The sequence below is a fragment of the Phaethon lepturus genome, unplaced genomic scaffold (assembly GCF_000687285.1).
Source record: "Phaethon lepturus isolate BGI_N335 unplaced genomic scaffold, ASM68728v1 scaffold23294, whole genome shotgun sequence".
Classification (NCBI taxonomy): Eukaryota; Metazoa; Chordata; class Aves; order Phaethontiformes; family Phaethontidae; genus Phaethon; species Phaethon lepturus.
Window position 1 is genome coordinate 5,404 of NW_010537331.1, and position 17,969 is coordinate 23,372.

Below are 17,969 nucleotides of genomic sequence, written 5' to 3' on the forward strand. Positions count from 1 at the left end.
CCGTGCTGTAACTCTGACACTGCATCTTGACTGCCACCACCAAGGTCATTCAGACCCCTGTTAGCAAGCCGAAGTCAGAACCTGAACAGTGACTATCTCCACTAGAGGACAGGTTGAATTTTCTTGAATGTATTTAATAAAAGTGTTGTTAGGAACACAAACCTCATTGGAAGAGAATTACCAGAATGGCAGCCTGCTCACTGAATTCCATACATGTGTGGTTTTTTGAAAATAGGTCTTGTTTTACTGCTGCTTTCCATTTTCACCTAGATTTTGCAGTGGTGTTTGTTAGTAACTACCGGAAAAATTGTGCTTCCAACTCTGTGAGGCAAGTGCCTCCTTGGTCCCCTTTTAAGGGGGAAGGAAAACAAGCTGCTGGAACCAGGATTTATTCATTAAGAGTTGAATGTTGCCCTCAAAACCAAAAACCTCATGAGCAGCATTTCTTTTACCATGTAGTTAGGACACAGTTAACAGCCCCACTACCTGTTCATAACAGTTTTTAAGCATCAGTATTTGAAGTACAGAAAGCTACAACCAAAGAGGCAGATAGATACTGGTATACAGATCTGTTGCTAGCAGACTTGGAAGAAAAAAAAATAAAAATCAAAGTGTTTAGTACCCATATTCTTCACTAGATTTTTCTTTTTTTTTTTTTTAAATAAAAGGTATTCTCAGTGTGCATTTACAATATCTGGAATTCAGCTTTAAAAAATTTAAAATGGTTTACTACCCCTTCTTCCCAATGCTAACAACCTATGGTACAGGCAAATAGATTACTTTTAAAGGCGACTGAGTATTAGGTACTATAATTAAGACCATTTTAAATATTATTTTTCTTTAAGAAAAGTAAAATCAGACAACTCTGAAGTTGTGCTCTCAAATTAAATAATCATCATCAACATGCAGCCTTCAGGACTGCAGGCCAGGATATATGCACCTTAAATTACACAGTGATATGAAAAAATGCGAACTATTAGTTATGTCAGTATAAGAAGGCAAGGCAGATTTCTTTTTTGGTTAAAGCTCCTGCTCCTGTTCTTTGAAAGGCTTTTCAAAATGTCAGAAACTCAATACAGTACTGCCAACATTTTTTTTCATTGCTTGCTTTCCACAGCGAGACAAGGAAGCTTTACTGTGTCTAGAGTTACTCAACTCTAGCACTCCCTAACAGAAGCTGGAATCACCATCGTAACAGATGAACGTGTTAGAAGCCTGAACTGCCAGCACCGGTACTAGTGAGGTTAACATTACCCTTTGGTGCCAAGAAAACAAGCCCGATGAGCACAAGCAGCTGACTTCCACGAAGAGACCAGAGACAATGGTCCCTGAATCCAACCCAGAAAAGGTGTTTCAGTCTGCAGTGAAAATTTCTCCTTGCACAGTATTAGTTTTGTAAACAGCGTCAGAAGTTCTTGTACAAAATACTGCAATGACAGTGATTTAAGACACACCTGAATTAGTGTGTTCAGTGTTCTTTTCACAGAAAAAAGTGGCTAGATGCTGACCGCCCATTTTCAGGTTCTCTTAAGGCCACAGTGTCCTTGGGCTTGAGATAGACGGCCGGATACTGCCTTTAGGAGATGGCTTTGACCCAAACCACGACATCTAGGACAGGAAAGCACAATACACATTATGCTAGGTTCACGCTTAAGAAGCTGAAGATTTGAAAAAGAAAGAATATAGTACATATGCATCTCCCCATCAGTTGATAGAACGAAGTGCTGTAGCACTGGAAAGTATTTCCCTCACTGAAATGGACATTTTCTGACATGCATGTATGTGATTAGCTAACATTTTAATAATAAATTATATTTACTATTGTGGCTAGCATTTGGAAAAGATAGTTTTAATGATCTCCCAGCATCGAAGAATTTTCATTCTGTCTGCTGGGAGTCCCGCTAGAGACTACAAATGGAACAGAACACTTACCTTGTACTCCAAAGTTTCTTTAAGCATGTTTTCTTCCTCTTGTGAAAAATTCAGTAACACAGATACAGCTTTAATTAGATGGAATGCCTGAAAGAAACCATAGTATTTTGTTGCTTATGATGCTCTCAGACTCTACTTTCTGGACTATGGTGCAGCACAGTTTTTCTGTAGGTTTGGTCACAGACTTTTTAGTCACAACTGCAAAGAGCAGAGCACCAGCCTTCCGTTACCCCCAGTCGCAATAGACTAGGATGGCCTGTATCTTATTTCTTCTGTTTGTGTTTCCTGGCTTTCTGTCCTTTAACATTCATTTGCATATTTGGGGGAAAGAAGACAAACGGGGAGCCTAGCTAGTTAGAGAAGAAGCTTGGCTCCTGTGGCATCCTAGTTTTTTTAAGCTTTGAAAAGTTGGTCAAACCAGCACGTAGGGCAGGAAAGAATCATGCCGTTTTAAATATACACTTAAGTATGTTAAACTCTATAGTACTAATATTCTAAATGGGAAACACAATGTGGAGTTAGTAAAGAAGTCAAGCACTCAGGATACCATGGAGTTGCACAATTACTTCTTGATCTTACCCACTGACTTGCAATTGAGCAAAGTATATTGTTGGCATGACTTTTTCACCTTTAACTTTTTTGACACCATGTGGAGAATGTGAAGGAGCTCCAAATGCACAAGGAACTACCTCTTACAGATCAGCTGCAAGTGGTGTATGTCTTTTTCTTGGTGGTTTTTTGGTTTTTTTTTGGCCATCTTAAATGTACAACTACTGTCATTAAGTACTCCATATGCTTTTTAGAGTAGTGCAGAAGGAATGTCTTACAGCTTCAGATTTTTAACTTCTAGACATAACTACCTCTTAAAAATTCGTATTTCCCTTTCTTTTAGTTCATAATAATCTGTACTTCCAAACATATCACTGTTAGCTATTTTACTTAATTGTACTGAATCAGTGAACAACTTTTTAAGTGTAAAAGTATGGAACTAGCATAGAAGTGTCCTTAGCAGGTAACAGGTGGCAGTTTCTAGAGAAAGACAGACTTAGAAACAGAATGTAAGAGTACATCTTTACCTCAGATTCCCGGCAGGACATGAATTTTAGTACAACATGTTTAAGGTACTCAAAGTTTATCTCTCTTGAGTCGTTTAAATCAGAGTTGTTTGTGACAGTCACAGAAGCATTAGGCACTTCAGAATTTGCTCTTTCCCGTACTTCAGGTACCTCACTGTCAGGCCTTATTTTCTACAAAAAGTAAGAGAGAAGTACATTGTAGACTATCAGCTTGACACTGGGAGAGGATCTGGGTCTGAGATATCTAATACTGAGGGCTTGTATCCACAGCACAAGCTTCTTATCCTTCATGGGATCACAGCAGAGAAGTGTCTTCACCTCTCCCTAGAGTCTACGACAGAAGCCAGCTGCTGTCAGTGTTATGTGTACATTACCCAAACCACAATGGAACTGACTCCATGGTAGAAACTATCACGCCAAAATTTTCTTGTATCACTAACCTGCTCCGTGTCTTTCAAACGTGGGCTTTCTCCAAAACAATTTTCAAGCTCAGAACAAAACCAACAACAGCAGGGTATTTTAAAATCTCTGTCAATTTTTTTTTTTTAAACAGAAGAATTTTTTCTTGGAAAGGAAAACTATTTTAAGAGGGATTAAAGGGGAGCATTCCCTGGGGCAGATATCACTCCCATGGTAAAACTTCGCTGAATGGCAGCTGAGTAGCAATCAAACCTCAGTTGTTCACTCTACAAAAATTTATTAAATGCCCAAGATTACTAAACACAGGTCTTCTGTAGCTAAAATTCTCCATTGCAAGAGCTGAGTGGCAATGGCTACCTGTCACACCGTCCATTCACTAGATGATCCAAAATAATGTACTTCCTTAATGTAAGGGTTCACCAAACTGCCTGCAAACAGGAGGAAACTGCAGGCATCCCTAGTAAAAAAAATTACACTGTAGCTAGCAGTCAAGCTTTTGGAATTAGTAGTGCAAGGAGCTGTCAGTAAGTGCCAGCTGAAGAGACTGAAAAACATAACCCTTACCAACTCTTTCTGGAGGGTTTTCTTGAGTTCTGTCATTCTTTGCTGTAGCTGCTTTATCATCTGTAAGCACAAAGGACAGTGTTAATACAGTATTCACTGTCAGGACACATCTGACCCACAGATATCTGGAAAAACCCAGGACAAGCATAATGAATAGAAACAATCATTAAACAACAGCTCTGAAGAAGCAACCTGAATGCCTTGCCTTTCTAGCTGCACACATTAGCAGGCATGTGACAGGATACTTGGGCTTTCATGTGTCAGCACAGTGGAAGTTAACTGAATTCACACAAAAGGGCTCTGCAGGAAACCTGTAAACGGTATCATTTGGTGCATCTTTCCTCCAAAATAGATAAGGATTCCTACAATTCTGTCTGCAGTTTTTATCCAGTGTTGCTAGATCCTTGTACAATCCAGAGAAAAAGAAAATTTACCCAAGAGAATACTAGATTCAAATTGGATCTGCCGTTTTGGCAAGCCTGTCCTTCTAAGGCTGCAGCATGGGCAGCACCAATTATTAGGCTTCCTAATTAAAAGGGGAAAGATTAACAGCTGTTTCTGATGTTTCAGTTCACCTTGTTTTTCTCAGCAATTTGCTGTTCCAGCTCTCTGTTGTCCTTCTGAAGTTGAATGACATCTGCAGCTGCTACCTCTCCATTCTGTTCCACCACGCTATTTTCTGGAGAACAGAAATGCTCGTTCAAGGCTCTCGTCGATTCCTCTAGTTCTGAAACCTATAAAAATGAAAAGAGTGAATGTTGTGGTTTAACAGAGAGATATCATGACCTTTGCAGCTCATGAATACTTCCCGGGGAGAAAGCTAGACTTTTTGCTTATTTCTGTTGCTGGTGCTTTAGTGGCAATCTAGTTGGGCTACATCTCTCACTGGCCTGCTTATTAATTTTGTGTCTCTGTCTCATTGGTTTCATACTGATTCTCTCAAGATGTTTTATGAGTCAAAATAAGGGGTTGTCTTTCATAAACCAGTCACAGATCTGACAGGAAACAGCTTCCTTTAGGAAGATGGGGAACAACAAATAATGGCGGTCCACACTGCTGGTGTTTCAGGTCATGCGCCAAGTTGTCAGAATAAACACCTCCAAGCATGTATCACCAGGCACGAGAGCACCGGGGTCTCTTGCACACCTGCTTATTTTCCCTGAGAAGTCTGAACAGATCAGATTTGCAACTGCACTCACATTTTTCTCACGTTCTCTGGCCAACAGGCACTCCTGTATCTGCAACTTCAGCTCATCCATTTCCTTTCTTGCCATTTCTTCTTTCTCCACTGCTCGGCTATTATTTGTTTCTATGTCAGACTGCAAGAGATGCATTTGCAGCAAGACAGCTTCATGATCTAAAAAAGGAGAGACCTGCTTAGTATCAGTCTACTGAATCAAATGGTATTTTCTAATTACTTTTCTTAAACGAAGCAGGTTACAGTGACAGTAAATCCTGACCTTTTTGCCTTGCTCTGTTGTAAAGACAGAAAGATGACAGAATTGAAGCCACCCAAGCTCACATGCATGTTTTTGCAAAGGAGCAGCCTAACCTTTTGAAAGTCAAGGTGATTTTAATACTTAACAACATAATTGTCGATTATATCTGCTCTAAAAGACACCCATCAGAAGTCTGTGTGACTTGTGCTGCGGTTGCACAGGAGCACTTGAGGCTGAGCTGTGAGCACAATGATCAGCGGGCACTAATGGCTAACGATGCACAGCCCGCCACCGGCCTCCCGCTCCCCCGCCAGCCAGTGGAACGGTGCAGCGAGAGGCTACAGTTTTGTTCCCTAAGTGACAGCAACACACAGGAGAAACACAGAGGCCTTGGGAACTGAATGAAGATGACTGCACTTAATTTTTTAGTATGACTGTGGAATATTGGTTTGCAGCTGCTTTTTAAGAATGTAAATAATCTTTCAAGCAAGTGCAGTTTTTAAAGTGGTGCAATGAAGTAGCAAGTTTTGATCTGCATCATTTATTTAATGTGTTTTGCACAAAATAATCATTTACAAAAATTACAGCAAGATTTGTTATTTTATGGTGTATAAACACAAGACCTTGATTTTAAAAAGTGGTTTTGTTTCTAAGGACACAGTAGAGAGCCTGTACAACTGTTACTGAAAGATACAAGTTTTTGAAAATTCTAATAGATTACATACGGAAGAGAAATCTAGAATTAATTACAACCTATAGACAGGCAAGCCTAGAACTAGAAACTGTACTTAGATAAAGCTGTCTGGGATACAGTAGACTCGTTTGGTCTAACCTTGACTGAGTTGGTTTAGTTCTTCCTTCTGTTTTAGAAGCATATCACATTTTTCGTCAATCAGCTGGTCTTTTTCCTTTAGTAAGGAATCCAAATGTGAAACCTTCAAAGCAGGCAAACAAACAAACAAACAGAAGTCATTAAAGATATAAAACCAGAAGAGGGCATTGAAAGATTTCAACATAGCTCAGATGTTCAGAAACTTTTTTTTTTTTTTTTGTGAGAAAGACTGGAGAAGAATTCTTGTATCAGTGACAAAAGCAGGGGCTGCCTGAGCTCTGTGTTAGGCAATATAACACCTTGAAAAAGTGGTTTGTGCAGCATTAGCATTACAGATAACACAGTGTGGAGGTTTGATCTATCCAGAGATGCACAGAAGGCATCACCTCTGCGATGCTGAGCTCATTACAAAGCACTAAAGTTAATGTGCTGCAGGAGCTAGAACAGAATTTGCTTCTGATAAACACTGTTGCCACAATTACAGATTGCCTTATAACCAGCAGGTGGCAGCTGTAAAACAGCCGCTGAGCAAAACTGAAGATCGCCTTATACAGCCTTTTACACACAGCTGGACCAAGCAAGCACAGATCTGCAACAGTCCCAGAAAAATAAAGAAACCAAAAGATGGGACTAAATTCAGTCGAACTTGCTCAGTTGGCAGTTCCCAGTTTAAGCAAACACAAGCTCACATAATCCACCATCACCATTTTTAATAAAAGAAGAGCAAAACAAAACTACTTCGAATTTACATTTGGTTACTGGATACAACCTCCTCTCTACGAGGAAATGTGCAATTTTAGAACTTCTGTGCTTCAGAGGGACAGAGAGGTGATAAAAGCACTGAACGGAACAACAGAACAAATAGTAGGTTTCTTCAAAACAAACTGCCAACTAGCCAATAGCTCAGGATGGCTGGCCCACTGGGACTACACACCATCTTACAGATTTAAAGGTCTCTGAAATATCAGTCACCTTCATTCTGAGCAGATGTATTCGCTTGCTACTACCTGGTCTTCCCCTCAGTTTTTCATATTCAACTACCACAACCTGCCATAACCCTTAAGCCTACGAACTTATGAGTATCCTTAACTTTGCAGTCAGCAGCATTTTACATTCCTCCAATGGAATAACTCACATAAGTCGATTACATTCTTGTGCAGGCATTTACACAGACACCCTTAAATTTCAGGTTTCCTGAGGCAACCACTGCTGCCTTGCATGCTGAGATACGATTTCGATTAATGTTCTTGACTGTTATGATAATTAAGTCCAAATCTAGTCTGGTCTGTGAAAGGTGGGGAGCACCCCAATATATTTTAGACTGTCAGTATTAACCAACCTGCTGTTGTAATTCCTCTCTTTGTTTTCGTGTTTCTTCCAATGCTTTGGCAATTTCAACACTGACAGTCTCTCTGCTGCTCAATTCATTCTGCAAATCACAAGTAATTCAGAGGTTACTTGAGAACTAAAACCAAGTCAGTCTCTCATCTTTAAACCAAAATCCATTAGCAACTAGAATTTACAAGTGTCCTAACACAATGATTTACACTTCCAAATGAGTTACTGTTTTGTTTTACTGCACTGCTATCTGCACATGTAAAAGCAACACAGAACTGATGTAAGAGGACAAACATAAGCAATGCTTAAAATATCTTTCAGCTTGAAGTTTCTATTACAAAGTAGCTCCTTCCTACAACTGATCTTTATTCCAATTGTGCATCCAAGAGTAGCTACAGAAAAAAATATGCAACAATCTAAAATTACAGTCAAAAGACTGAGTATAAGCTTTAAGTACCTGACCAACTTAGGTTTTTAACTTTCGTTTTGAACGCTATGAGTGGAATTTGATGTTGAACTATCTTGTATTCATTACTGCTAACAGGATTTAAAAGCTCTTCATGCCTGACAATACGGGAATGTATTATTTCTGCCTGATTTAGGCAGACCCAAGCGTTCTGTTTCAGAAAAGGATCAGCCATTTGTAATGCTCCTCAACTGCATTTCTACTGAGTACCAAAGATGATTTACAGCTGTAAGTACATGCAACCTGAATGTAATGTGACTTCAGGTACTGAGAATGTAATACACTTTGCCGTTAACCGCTTCTCAAATGAGGCTCGGTATTTAACCAGCATCACTAACCAATTAAGCCCTTACCTTTAGCCTGTTCAATTCAGACTCTTGTTTTTTTAAAGAGCTCTCATACTCTTCTCTGCTTCTGTTAAGATTTGCATTTTCCTTTTCCAACTGGCTCTGTAAAATAAAGATTGCTTAAATACTAAGCACAATTACTCTAATGCTTTGTTTAAAAAATGAAACAAATCAAATGCTTTTTTCATGTTTAGGTTCTCAAGTGTGAGATCTTCTATTATAATGCTAGGAGTATTGAATAAGAACATTCAGACAACATGCAAGGCCTACCAGCTGTGTTAAAATCATTTTGTGAAGACTCGCATGGCCCACTGAACAGTTTCTGTACTTACAATCTTATGCTGAGTAGCTGTTTTATCAAATTCCCAAGCTGTTTCAAGAGCAGCAATTTGAGACTCCAGCCCAGTAACTTTCTGATTGTACTGATGTTTCTCACTTAAAATCTGTTGCTGTAGTTTATGTCTTTCACCCTCTAGATCAGTTTGCTTAAGAGAAATAAGGAACACTATGTTAATAAAATAGTATTTTGAAGCTCTGACAAGAATTGGACATGATTCCATGAGACATATACTCAAAATGAAGCAACACTATTCTTTTGGCAGCAGAGTCATGTACTTGTATACTGACACTAGTTTAGGAGACAAACAGCAAGAAAACATTTGAGTAATTAAACACAGAGAAATGAGTGTCTCTGGGGATGCTAAAGACTGATCTGCTATTGGCCAAGGAAACATCATGCAGCATACTCACCAACTTCTGGACCTTCACATCCTGCTCAGCAGCTGCTTCTTTATTCTTTTTCAATGTTTCTGTTGCAATCTGTAGTTTTTGTTCCAGTTCTTTATTCTAAAATATAACCATACACTGAATTGCTTATCCATTGGCATCTACATTATTATAAAAAATGTACAGAATGTGGGATGACCCAGTAGGGGAAGGTAAACATTAAACCCACAAAACCATGTAGTTCAGAGAGACTGCCTACTTGATACATGCTGACTTCAAAAACTATTCACCACATCACTAATCCCCCAGCAATGTTTGCACTTCAACTATTTGTTCCTTAGGATAGGGAAGATATGCATGAGATCTCTAGCTTCATAACCTCTAGGCCCTTCTCCACCACTGAAGGTGGGGAGATGACCAGAGACGTTGAACAATTAGACTTTCCTTTCAAGACTAAATGTGACATGTAGTCTCACCTTTGGCTGAAAGCACAAATGCAGCAAGGGGAGAAGGTATAGGGCATAAACAGGCTGGAAACAGTGGGAATTTGTAGTGAAAAACACACACCTGTGTTTCCAATCGGTCCACAGTCTCAGCGTGATCCGTTCTGTCTGTTAGTACCTGCTGTCTGGTTTCATCCAATTTCTGCTCAAGAGTAGCTTTCTGAAGATTATATTGAAATAAAGAACAAGCAGAAGGATAGACAAAGAGATAAGATTTTTTTAAATTAAGATTTTCCTTTATATTTCATTAATAATGTAAAACTGAAATGGAACAGTTATTTTGATGTGCAATACAGCTTTGCTCTTGGCAACCAGCAAGTTTGATGCTACTGCATAGGGACTCCATAGATAATGTTGCCCTGGGGATGACATCATTAATATTAAGAAAGGGAAATTCACTGGCATCCTGTCATGATCCAGATGTAAACTCTAATCAGCAGCTAGGTCATAATTTTCTAACCCAGGCCAAGTTTAAGGAATTAAAAGAAATTTTTTTTTTTTTTTTTTTGAAGTTTAACAACTTCTGCATCACAGCAAACACACAAGCAAAGAAAGTAAAACATTTGCTAGTTATGGTAGTTACTTTCCAAAATGTTTTACTACCCCGACATGGACTTTAAACTGGCTCAAGTTTACTAAGCCAAGTTCATTTATGATAGCAACACTGAGTTGATGTGTCCTGTAGGCAAGCCTGACCAAGGAAGAGCATACCTTCCCTTGTTTTCCCAATATAAATATATAACATTCTGTTTGTACACCTATGTGCAAAAACAGTTCCCCTCCCTACCCCAATGCTTTGCAAGTCATGATAATGGAAGACAAAGAACAAGGAAAAGTGTGCACTGTTCTCTGTAAGGATTAACAAGTAAAACTCTCAAGTTGTTCTACCTCCTGTGGTGATGTTAAAAAGCTGCTCTTTTACTTCTAAGCAGTCAGATGTGTTGCCTAAACAGACAATGCAGAAAGACCAATAAAGACATCTGTGCAATATCTACATAAACAGCCTCAGTGTCACCCACACAATTCTGTCCAGCATAGACGGTGCACCAATATATACTGAAGGGACAAATGAGCCTGCATTACATTATCATATATTTTTTCATGTGTGGTAAGGTATGTCCTAAAAAAAAAAAAAATCTCAAAGATTGCACTTTTAAGCAATCTACAAATGTGTAATTACCTCCTTGAGTAGCTCCTGCACATATTCATCCCCTGAAAGATTTCTTTCTAGCTTCTTTTCCAAGGAAGACACTTTTTCCTGCAGCTGTTCAGTGAGTTTATTTCTCTCAGCAAAGTCAAGAGTCATCTGTGAGAACAAGAAATCACAGAATCTTTTTTTGTACTGAAGCTTTCAGCTAATCCATTGTGGTTCGACTTTAGAAAGTGCCACTAGAAAGAGAAAAGTCCTATCTGAAAAGACAATATGATGCTAAAACACCTTCCAGACACCAAATTTCAAACTCACAGTGCATCACCCAAATGTACAACTTTACAGCAGGCAACAGCACAGGCATCTGAAAACACTTAACCTTTTGCTTGTGGTGTTCATATTCCACCTTCAGAGATTCATGTTCCACCTGTAACATTTCCAGTCTCTTCTCACAACCAGAACCAGCAACTCGAGCCTAAAAATTTTGAGAAATTACTTGCTTTGAAACTTAGATTTCCAAAAACACATAACTGATGTCTAATCTAACTTCTGCAGACAAGGAGCTCTTTGAATCAAATCTCACTTAACTGAAACTTACATTTTGCAAGTCTACAGAAAGCTCCTGAATGACAGTTTGTAGCTCCTGTTCTCTTAACTCCAGAGCAGTGATCTTATTTTCTGCATTTGTCTCAGCTGTCATTAGTTCATCTCTTCACAGAAAGAGAATAAAAAAAAGTGACATACTGTTCCAGAAAAATAATCTTTAGCAGATTACTCTGCTTCTTATTAAAATGGATTAGGCAACATCAACAAGATATTCTTATACTAAAACCAGCCACTGCGCAATTATACATTTTCCCCAAAAAGTGACAGTTAAGCATTCAAACTATGAAAAAAAGCCATCATAACAAGCTTACAAAATCCTAAACAAGTACTACTTTAATTAGCTTGAGAAGAAATATAAACTTGACATTTGCATCCACATTGGCATAACAGAAGCAATTATTCAGTGAGCTCATTACACATTTAAACTTCCAAAAAGACAGAACTGGACACGAAGTAAAAATACAAGGGAAATGAAGACACTGCTCCTCATGAACCACCACATCCATACCTCTGTGCCTCTAGCTCCAAGAACTGCTGCTGCAACTCTTGAAGATCTTTCCTTAGGCCTGATGACTCGTTGCTTGCATCCTGAAGCACCTCTTTAGCGTGAGTTAGCTCTCGAGTGCACACCTCTAGTTCCTGCTCTGTTTTGCTCAGAGATTCTTCCTTTTTCAAAAGCTGAATATTAGAACGTTATCTTTGACATCACAGATGACTGATAATACTGATAAAATCTTCTCACTGAAACTTGTCTCTTTTATTAAGTTACGAGCTCAATTAAGTGAAATAATAAGTAACTCCCAGAAAAGTCACTGTTGAAAAAAACTATGTAATATGGTATGCATGTACCTACTGTTAGGTTTTTGACACTGACCAAGACTGTATACAAGCATTAAGGCTAAAAAAATTAATGCAGAGCTACCACTAACTCAGAATTCTAACAGAAATTTTAGGAAAGAAAGAAAAAGTTTAAAATAATCTTACCATGTGTTTAACTTTGGCAATTTCCTGCTGTTGAAAGCCCTCCAGTTCATCAATTTCATCTCTCTTTTGAAAAAGGTTCAAACTCTGCTCCCTCATTTCTTGTAACTGCGTTTCAAGCTTTTTTTTTTCCTGATAAACCAACAAAAACCAAAAGGAATCCAAGAATATCTGTACGCTCATTTCAAGTCAATGGGAGGTCAGTTAAAACTCTCTGGGAAAAGAATCTTATCTTGCAGCCATAAAGGCTCTCAGACAATGCTACATGTAGAACTAGAAATTCTTCCATTTGCTCTTCCATTGGAGTAGGCAATGGGGAGCAAAATTCCTGAACTTCAAAAATCTAAAAAAAAAAAAAAAATCTGCATTCATTACAATGCAGCCAACGATCACCTTACCGAACTCTTAAAAATGCACAGCAAAAAGTAGCATGTTTGATGTCTTCATAATCAGAGATAAAATAGACTGAGATAAACAACTGGAACATCTACAAGACTGAAATCCTGTATTAAAAAAATCCCTACCAAATAGTGTCATTTATTTTATGAAACAGATGACCTACTGCAAGACCTCAGACAAAGTCGCTACCTCCTCTATAATAAAGGACACTATTGTTCCACCTTACAGAAGCACATCTTTCTCATCATAACGCATCATTCTTTACTTCCCCACTGAAAAATAATTCTAGAAATATCTCCTGAAGCATTGAGGCTGGTAACGAAAGCAAATTTCTGGCCTCTCCCAATGAACAAAGATCAAATAATAAAAAGGGCTGAACAAAGTTGAGCTGTAGGAAGTATGCAGGCTGGTGTTTACAAATAGACACACACACGCAAAAAAATCCCAAGCAATACCCCACCAAAAGAAACCCAAACAAAAAACCCCAAAGGTTAATTACCTTTTCAACTTGACTCAGTTTTTCCATCCACTCCTGAGCAAGAAAGGAAGGAGAAAAAAAATGAAAATCAGTTTGTAGACTTTCAAGGACATTATGGTAAGAAAACAAAACTAGAAGAATTTGTATTAACATGATTCTAAGTTGTGGTAATGATTAAAAAAATAATCAGCAAAAAGAAAGGTGACAGCTAGTGTTTTAATATATAAATATTGAGGAATCATTTATGCTACCTGAATACATGAGCTTTATGCAAGTAAAATAAAATAAAAGTGACAACAGGTCTACTGCAATTGAATCTTACCAAACACAAGTGCAAGTTTAACCTTTCATTAGCAATTGTTGTGGGCTCAAAAAGAGTAAGAACGGTCAGAACAATGACAAGTTCTACACCATTTGTGGCATTTGAATTCAATACTATCTTCTTCCTTCAACATTGGCATGCTAAACATACACAATGCCAAACAACTATTTCAATTAAAGGTGACACCTGCTTAAAACATCAAGGTCATGCACTCAGATCTCCACAGTCAAAGCTGAATTGTTCAAGCTCCGTTACCTGGTCCTTTTTTTCTAAAGCCAAAGCCATTCCTTCAGCCATCTTGGCTCGACTGGCCTGGTGAGCTTCATTCTGTTCCTGAAACTTCCTCATGGAGGCTATCAACAGAGAATCAACCAGATGTATTAAAAACTCATCTTTTAAAATTGCTTCTCAATTTTTTATAAGTTATAAATAACTTTAAAGAGCTTCTCCTGCAAGTAATTAGCCCCATCTTGACTCTTTAGCACTAACGCTGTGCCACTTGTTACCTCACACTGCTTGCACATTGGACAAATGCCAGAAGTAACCGAAGATAGAAGTGCTGTTCCTCTCTGGATTATAACAAAACTGTAGGTGTCAAAAAGGTCTCTCCTGCATGTTAGCCCCAAATTTGGCAAAAGGAGTATAACAACAACTCTGTTCAACAGCCACCACACTACTGCTGCTTTTTACGCTGTAAATAAGGCAGAACTTGTGTTCTAATTCTTCGCAACCTAGAGGTGCACAGTTTGAAAGGAAATGATTAAAACATCTGTACATCAAACTCGTTTCCTTCCAACCATAACGGTTTTCAACTTAAAAAAAAAAAAAACCAAAAAGAAAAAGGAAGAGTACGTACAATCCTGATGCTTTTCTAATGCATTTTCAAGCTTCTCTCTTATCTTCTGCAAGTTTCGGATCTGATCAGCATAATCTTGTGTGAGGAGGGAGAAGCACAGACCAGGAATGAACAGACATTGGGGAAGGAAATTTTTAGGAAAAAAAAAAGAAAAAAGGATGAGTGGAAAAATGACGATGATTTTCTCAACCAGAAAATCAATCCTGCTGAGGAAAACTTAGGTGACCGTAACAATGAACACAGGCAAATAATTCTGTACTGTTCATAGCATAAATGGTTGGTACAGACAGAGGACCTGTCCTAGCTGTGCTAGTTACACGAAACACAGCAGTAACAGAGAATGGAAAACTATCCCCACCTTCTACTTCATTCAAGAACAGCGACCTGTTTAACTCTTTAGGAAAGGTCTCTCTCACTGGAGGATGCAAGGATGGGACAATTCACAGACGCCTGCGTCCTTGTTCAAGTCACGTAGTAGCCCTGAGGCTGAGTTCTGACTGGTGCTCCCGGCCGGCTAACAATCTCACGCTCTTACCACTACTGCGCAGAACTGACAAGGCAGGCAGACTTAAAAAACAAACAAAACACACATGCCTTGGAGAAGTTTACGTACAATGGAAAGGATTTACTTACTGATTGGGCTGCTTGCACAAGTCTCTTGATACTTAGAGCCTCCCTCTCTCATACTAAGCCCCAAACAGCACTTTTAAGTTCACCTCAGGCAAACAGGTGAACACTTTACCCTTCCAAATTGCAATGGGAAATCATCTTTGAATGCTGTATTTTCTTGAACTGAACAATCCCGCGCTGGCTATAATCTCTCCTTCCAAGGCCTTCTGTGATCTTTGAGAAGCAGCAGCATAACACAGTTTAGCCTAGTCTCTGGTCCACTCCATACACCAAAGATGGAAAGCAGTATCAGAGCACAGTCCCTACTGCAGCTTTACAGAACAAAGTATTATCTTAGAAAGAAAAAAAGCTTCAAGATTATTTTATGCTGAATCCTTGCTTTTTATTCAAAGTTCACTTCTTTATGGACAGCACTGTTACTGTCAGCATCAGAAAGCTTAGACCCTAAGAGAAACAAACTGTTATGTACACAAAGTAAAATAAAAGCAGGGAAAGACACTATTTGAAGCACAGGGACAGAAAACTATCCCAGCTGTTCAAAAGAATCACATAAATGCATTATGAAATCAGCAGAAAAGAGTCAGTCATCTTTATAAAAAAATCAGTTATACTGGATGCTACCTAGACGACAATCAACAGGGTTGTTACAAATAAATTTTCAAATAAACCTAAACCCATATATTTTTAACTGACACACTTAAGTTCAAAGGAAAGTATTTCCTAAAGCAATAGGGTTTTATATGTATCAAGACACATACCAGACAGCTTGACCTCCAGTTTTCTTATGTGTTCATTTCTTCTGAACAACTGGGATGAAAGATCCTCTCTAGAGCTGCTTCCATCAGAAGCCTTGGTAGAAAAAAAACATTAATGTAACTCACAAAATTTAGAAAAAGTGATCCTGCCATATATTAATTCTATGATAATAAACACTACCCCACATAGGAATAATGCTTTAGTTTTTCACATGAAGTGGAAAGTTGTACTAGCACAGCAGAATGTGTAAAAATGCTGAAGAAGAGAAACAGTGAGGGCTTAAATAGTCAGCTCTGCAACACTAGCCTGTTCCATAAAATACAATGCTTTTTAAAGAAGCTATAGCTGAAATCTCTTTGTTCAAACTGATTACTGAGGAGACAACGGAACAGAATGACTAAAGGGGGGAAAAAAATCAGGCTCTACAGTACAGGTTTCAGGATGGGTCAAAGCAAAAGTCTTTTGGAAAACTAAGGAGAAAAGAAGCAGTAACGTTCTTCACATGGGATAAGCTTGCTCAAGTGTAATACAGCAGCCTTTCCATGCAATGGTCCCTCCATGTAAAATTCACTGCATAACAGACTAACGCTGCATAACATGACTCTCTGCAAGGTTTTCTTCCTCCATAAAAATCAATATTAAGAGCAGTTAAATTAGTATTGCTAAAATAACTAATTTTTGAAGGTTTTCTGAAAATCACTCAAGACTTTCGCTACTGTCATTATTTGTTTTCTGTTCTCTAAACTCACAAGATGGTAAATGAAATTTCTAAGTGAGAATTTGTTAAGTGCAAAAAAAAAAAAATCAGAAAAACACACAACTAACATATTGCCATTGTAAAGTGTATCAAAACATTAGGAGTTCCAACTTTCTGCTTAACAGAACTGGAATTTCAGCTGAGCTTCAGAGAAAATGAGTTAAAATTCAACCGGGTAAATGACTTCTCCATTTTGCAGACAGCAAGCAGAATCATAAAGCAACTCGCTGCGATACAGTGGGTACTGTTGTCTCCAACAGTGGCGCGACACTGTGTTTTAATCCAGGTTTTAAAAAATACGATAGCCATCAAGGGACAGAGGTGCCAGAGCATTACAGGGTTTCATTTAACCCACATGCTCCTGGAATCATACAGCTTGCTTAAACAACACTTTATAATGAAAGAGAGTTTAAACCAGATATCGGAGGAACTACAATAGTTTTGAGTGCAACAAAACTGAATACACGTTGCATAAACAATATGCTTGACCAGGAAGAGCATCAGGAAGCTGAGAGGTAAACACAGGTCCATAGCAAGATCGTAGCTAACCTGTGTCTAGCTTGCTTTCCAATTGCTTCAGTAATGAATTTTACAAATAGGTATCTTACATGTTACTACAGCTTTATTCAATATTTTATGCCTGTTTAACAGTGCTCTGTATCAAGATAGCTTTGTAACTCATGTTTTACGTGGGAATATAAGCCTCCTAGTAACTACTACGGTTAACATACAACCATCTTCTCTTCTACATTTAAGTTTATTCAAGCTAATAATTCATTTATGCATTAAGATGCACACCTACAAAGACACCACAATATGTATTCAACCGACATGCTAGTCTTAAAATGGTTGTCTGTAAAGCCGTAACAGAAATGCTGTAAGAGAAATCAAAATCCAAAACAAGGTGTAACTTACAAAGTCATCTCCGGAGTCTGCACCCACGGATGTAATGGACTCCTTACTGACAGACCTGGGTATCCTGGCAGCTCCTCCTGGCCGAGGAGCAATAGCTGCCTCTTCTGCTATCTTCTTCTTCAATTTTGCAAACATTTTACAGCTCTATAGCACTGAAATAGGCAGGTAATTAAAAAAGCTCTACCTCCAACACCGTTAATATACGGATGCTCTGTTTAAAGCTTCCAGATGCCGATGCTTGATTTTGTGCCTCATCCACTGTTTTACTGCATTTCTAGTTCCATTAAAGCCTTCACAGACTAACAGTACCTGCAATTAAAGAGATACGGTTTCCACACTACAAATTTCTGTTCCCATTAAAGAGAACTAAATGCCTTTTAATATCACACCCGTTATAATACACCAAGAAAAAAGTCACCCAGAGCAGAACCCTTTAAAAAAAAATCCCAGCCGAACCCAAACCGTGACAGAGCTGG

The 17,969-nt window shown here is 38.5% G+C and overlaps 1 protein-coding gene across 1 annotated transcript; it reads right to left on the minus strand.

The window, feature by feature from the left end:
• Positions 1–1,527: 1,527 nt before the first annotated feature.
• On the minus strand, positions 1,528–17,803 carry GOLGA1 (golgin A1). Its single transcript, XM_010286468.1, has 22 exons — positions 17,494–17,803; positions 15,824–15,914; positions 14,436–14,510; positions 13,835–13,932; positions 13,279–13,311; positions 12,384–12,512; positions 11,908–12,077; positions 11,392–11,503; positions 11,173–11,268; positions 10,824–10,949; positions 9,708–9,803; positions 9,165–9,260; positions 8,747–8,899; positions 8,421–8,516; positions 7,603–7,692; positions 6,264–6,366; positions 5,192–5,349; positions 4,568–4,726; positions 3,993–4,052; positions 3,009–3,179; positions 1,933–2,019; positions 1,528–1,608 (listed from the first exon to the last, which is right to left on the minus strand). Exons 1-22 carry the CDS (start codon positions 17,626–17,628, stop codon positions 1,528–1,530), a joined length of 2,415 nt encoding a protein of 804 aa, XP_010284770.1. The 5' UTR covers positions 17,629–17,803.
• Between the last annotated feature and the right edge of the window lie 166 nt (positions 17,804–17,969).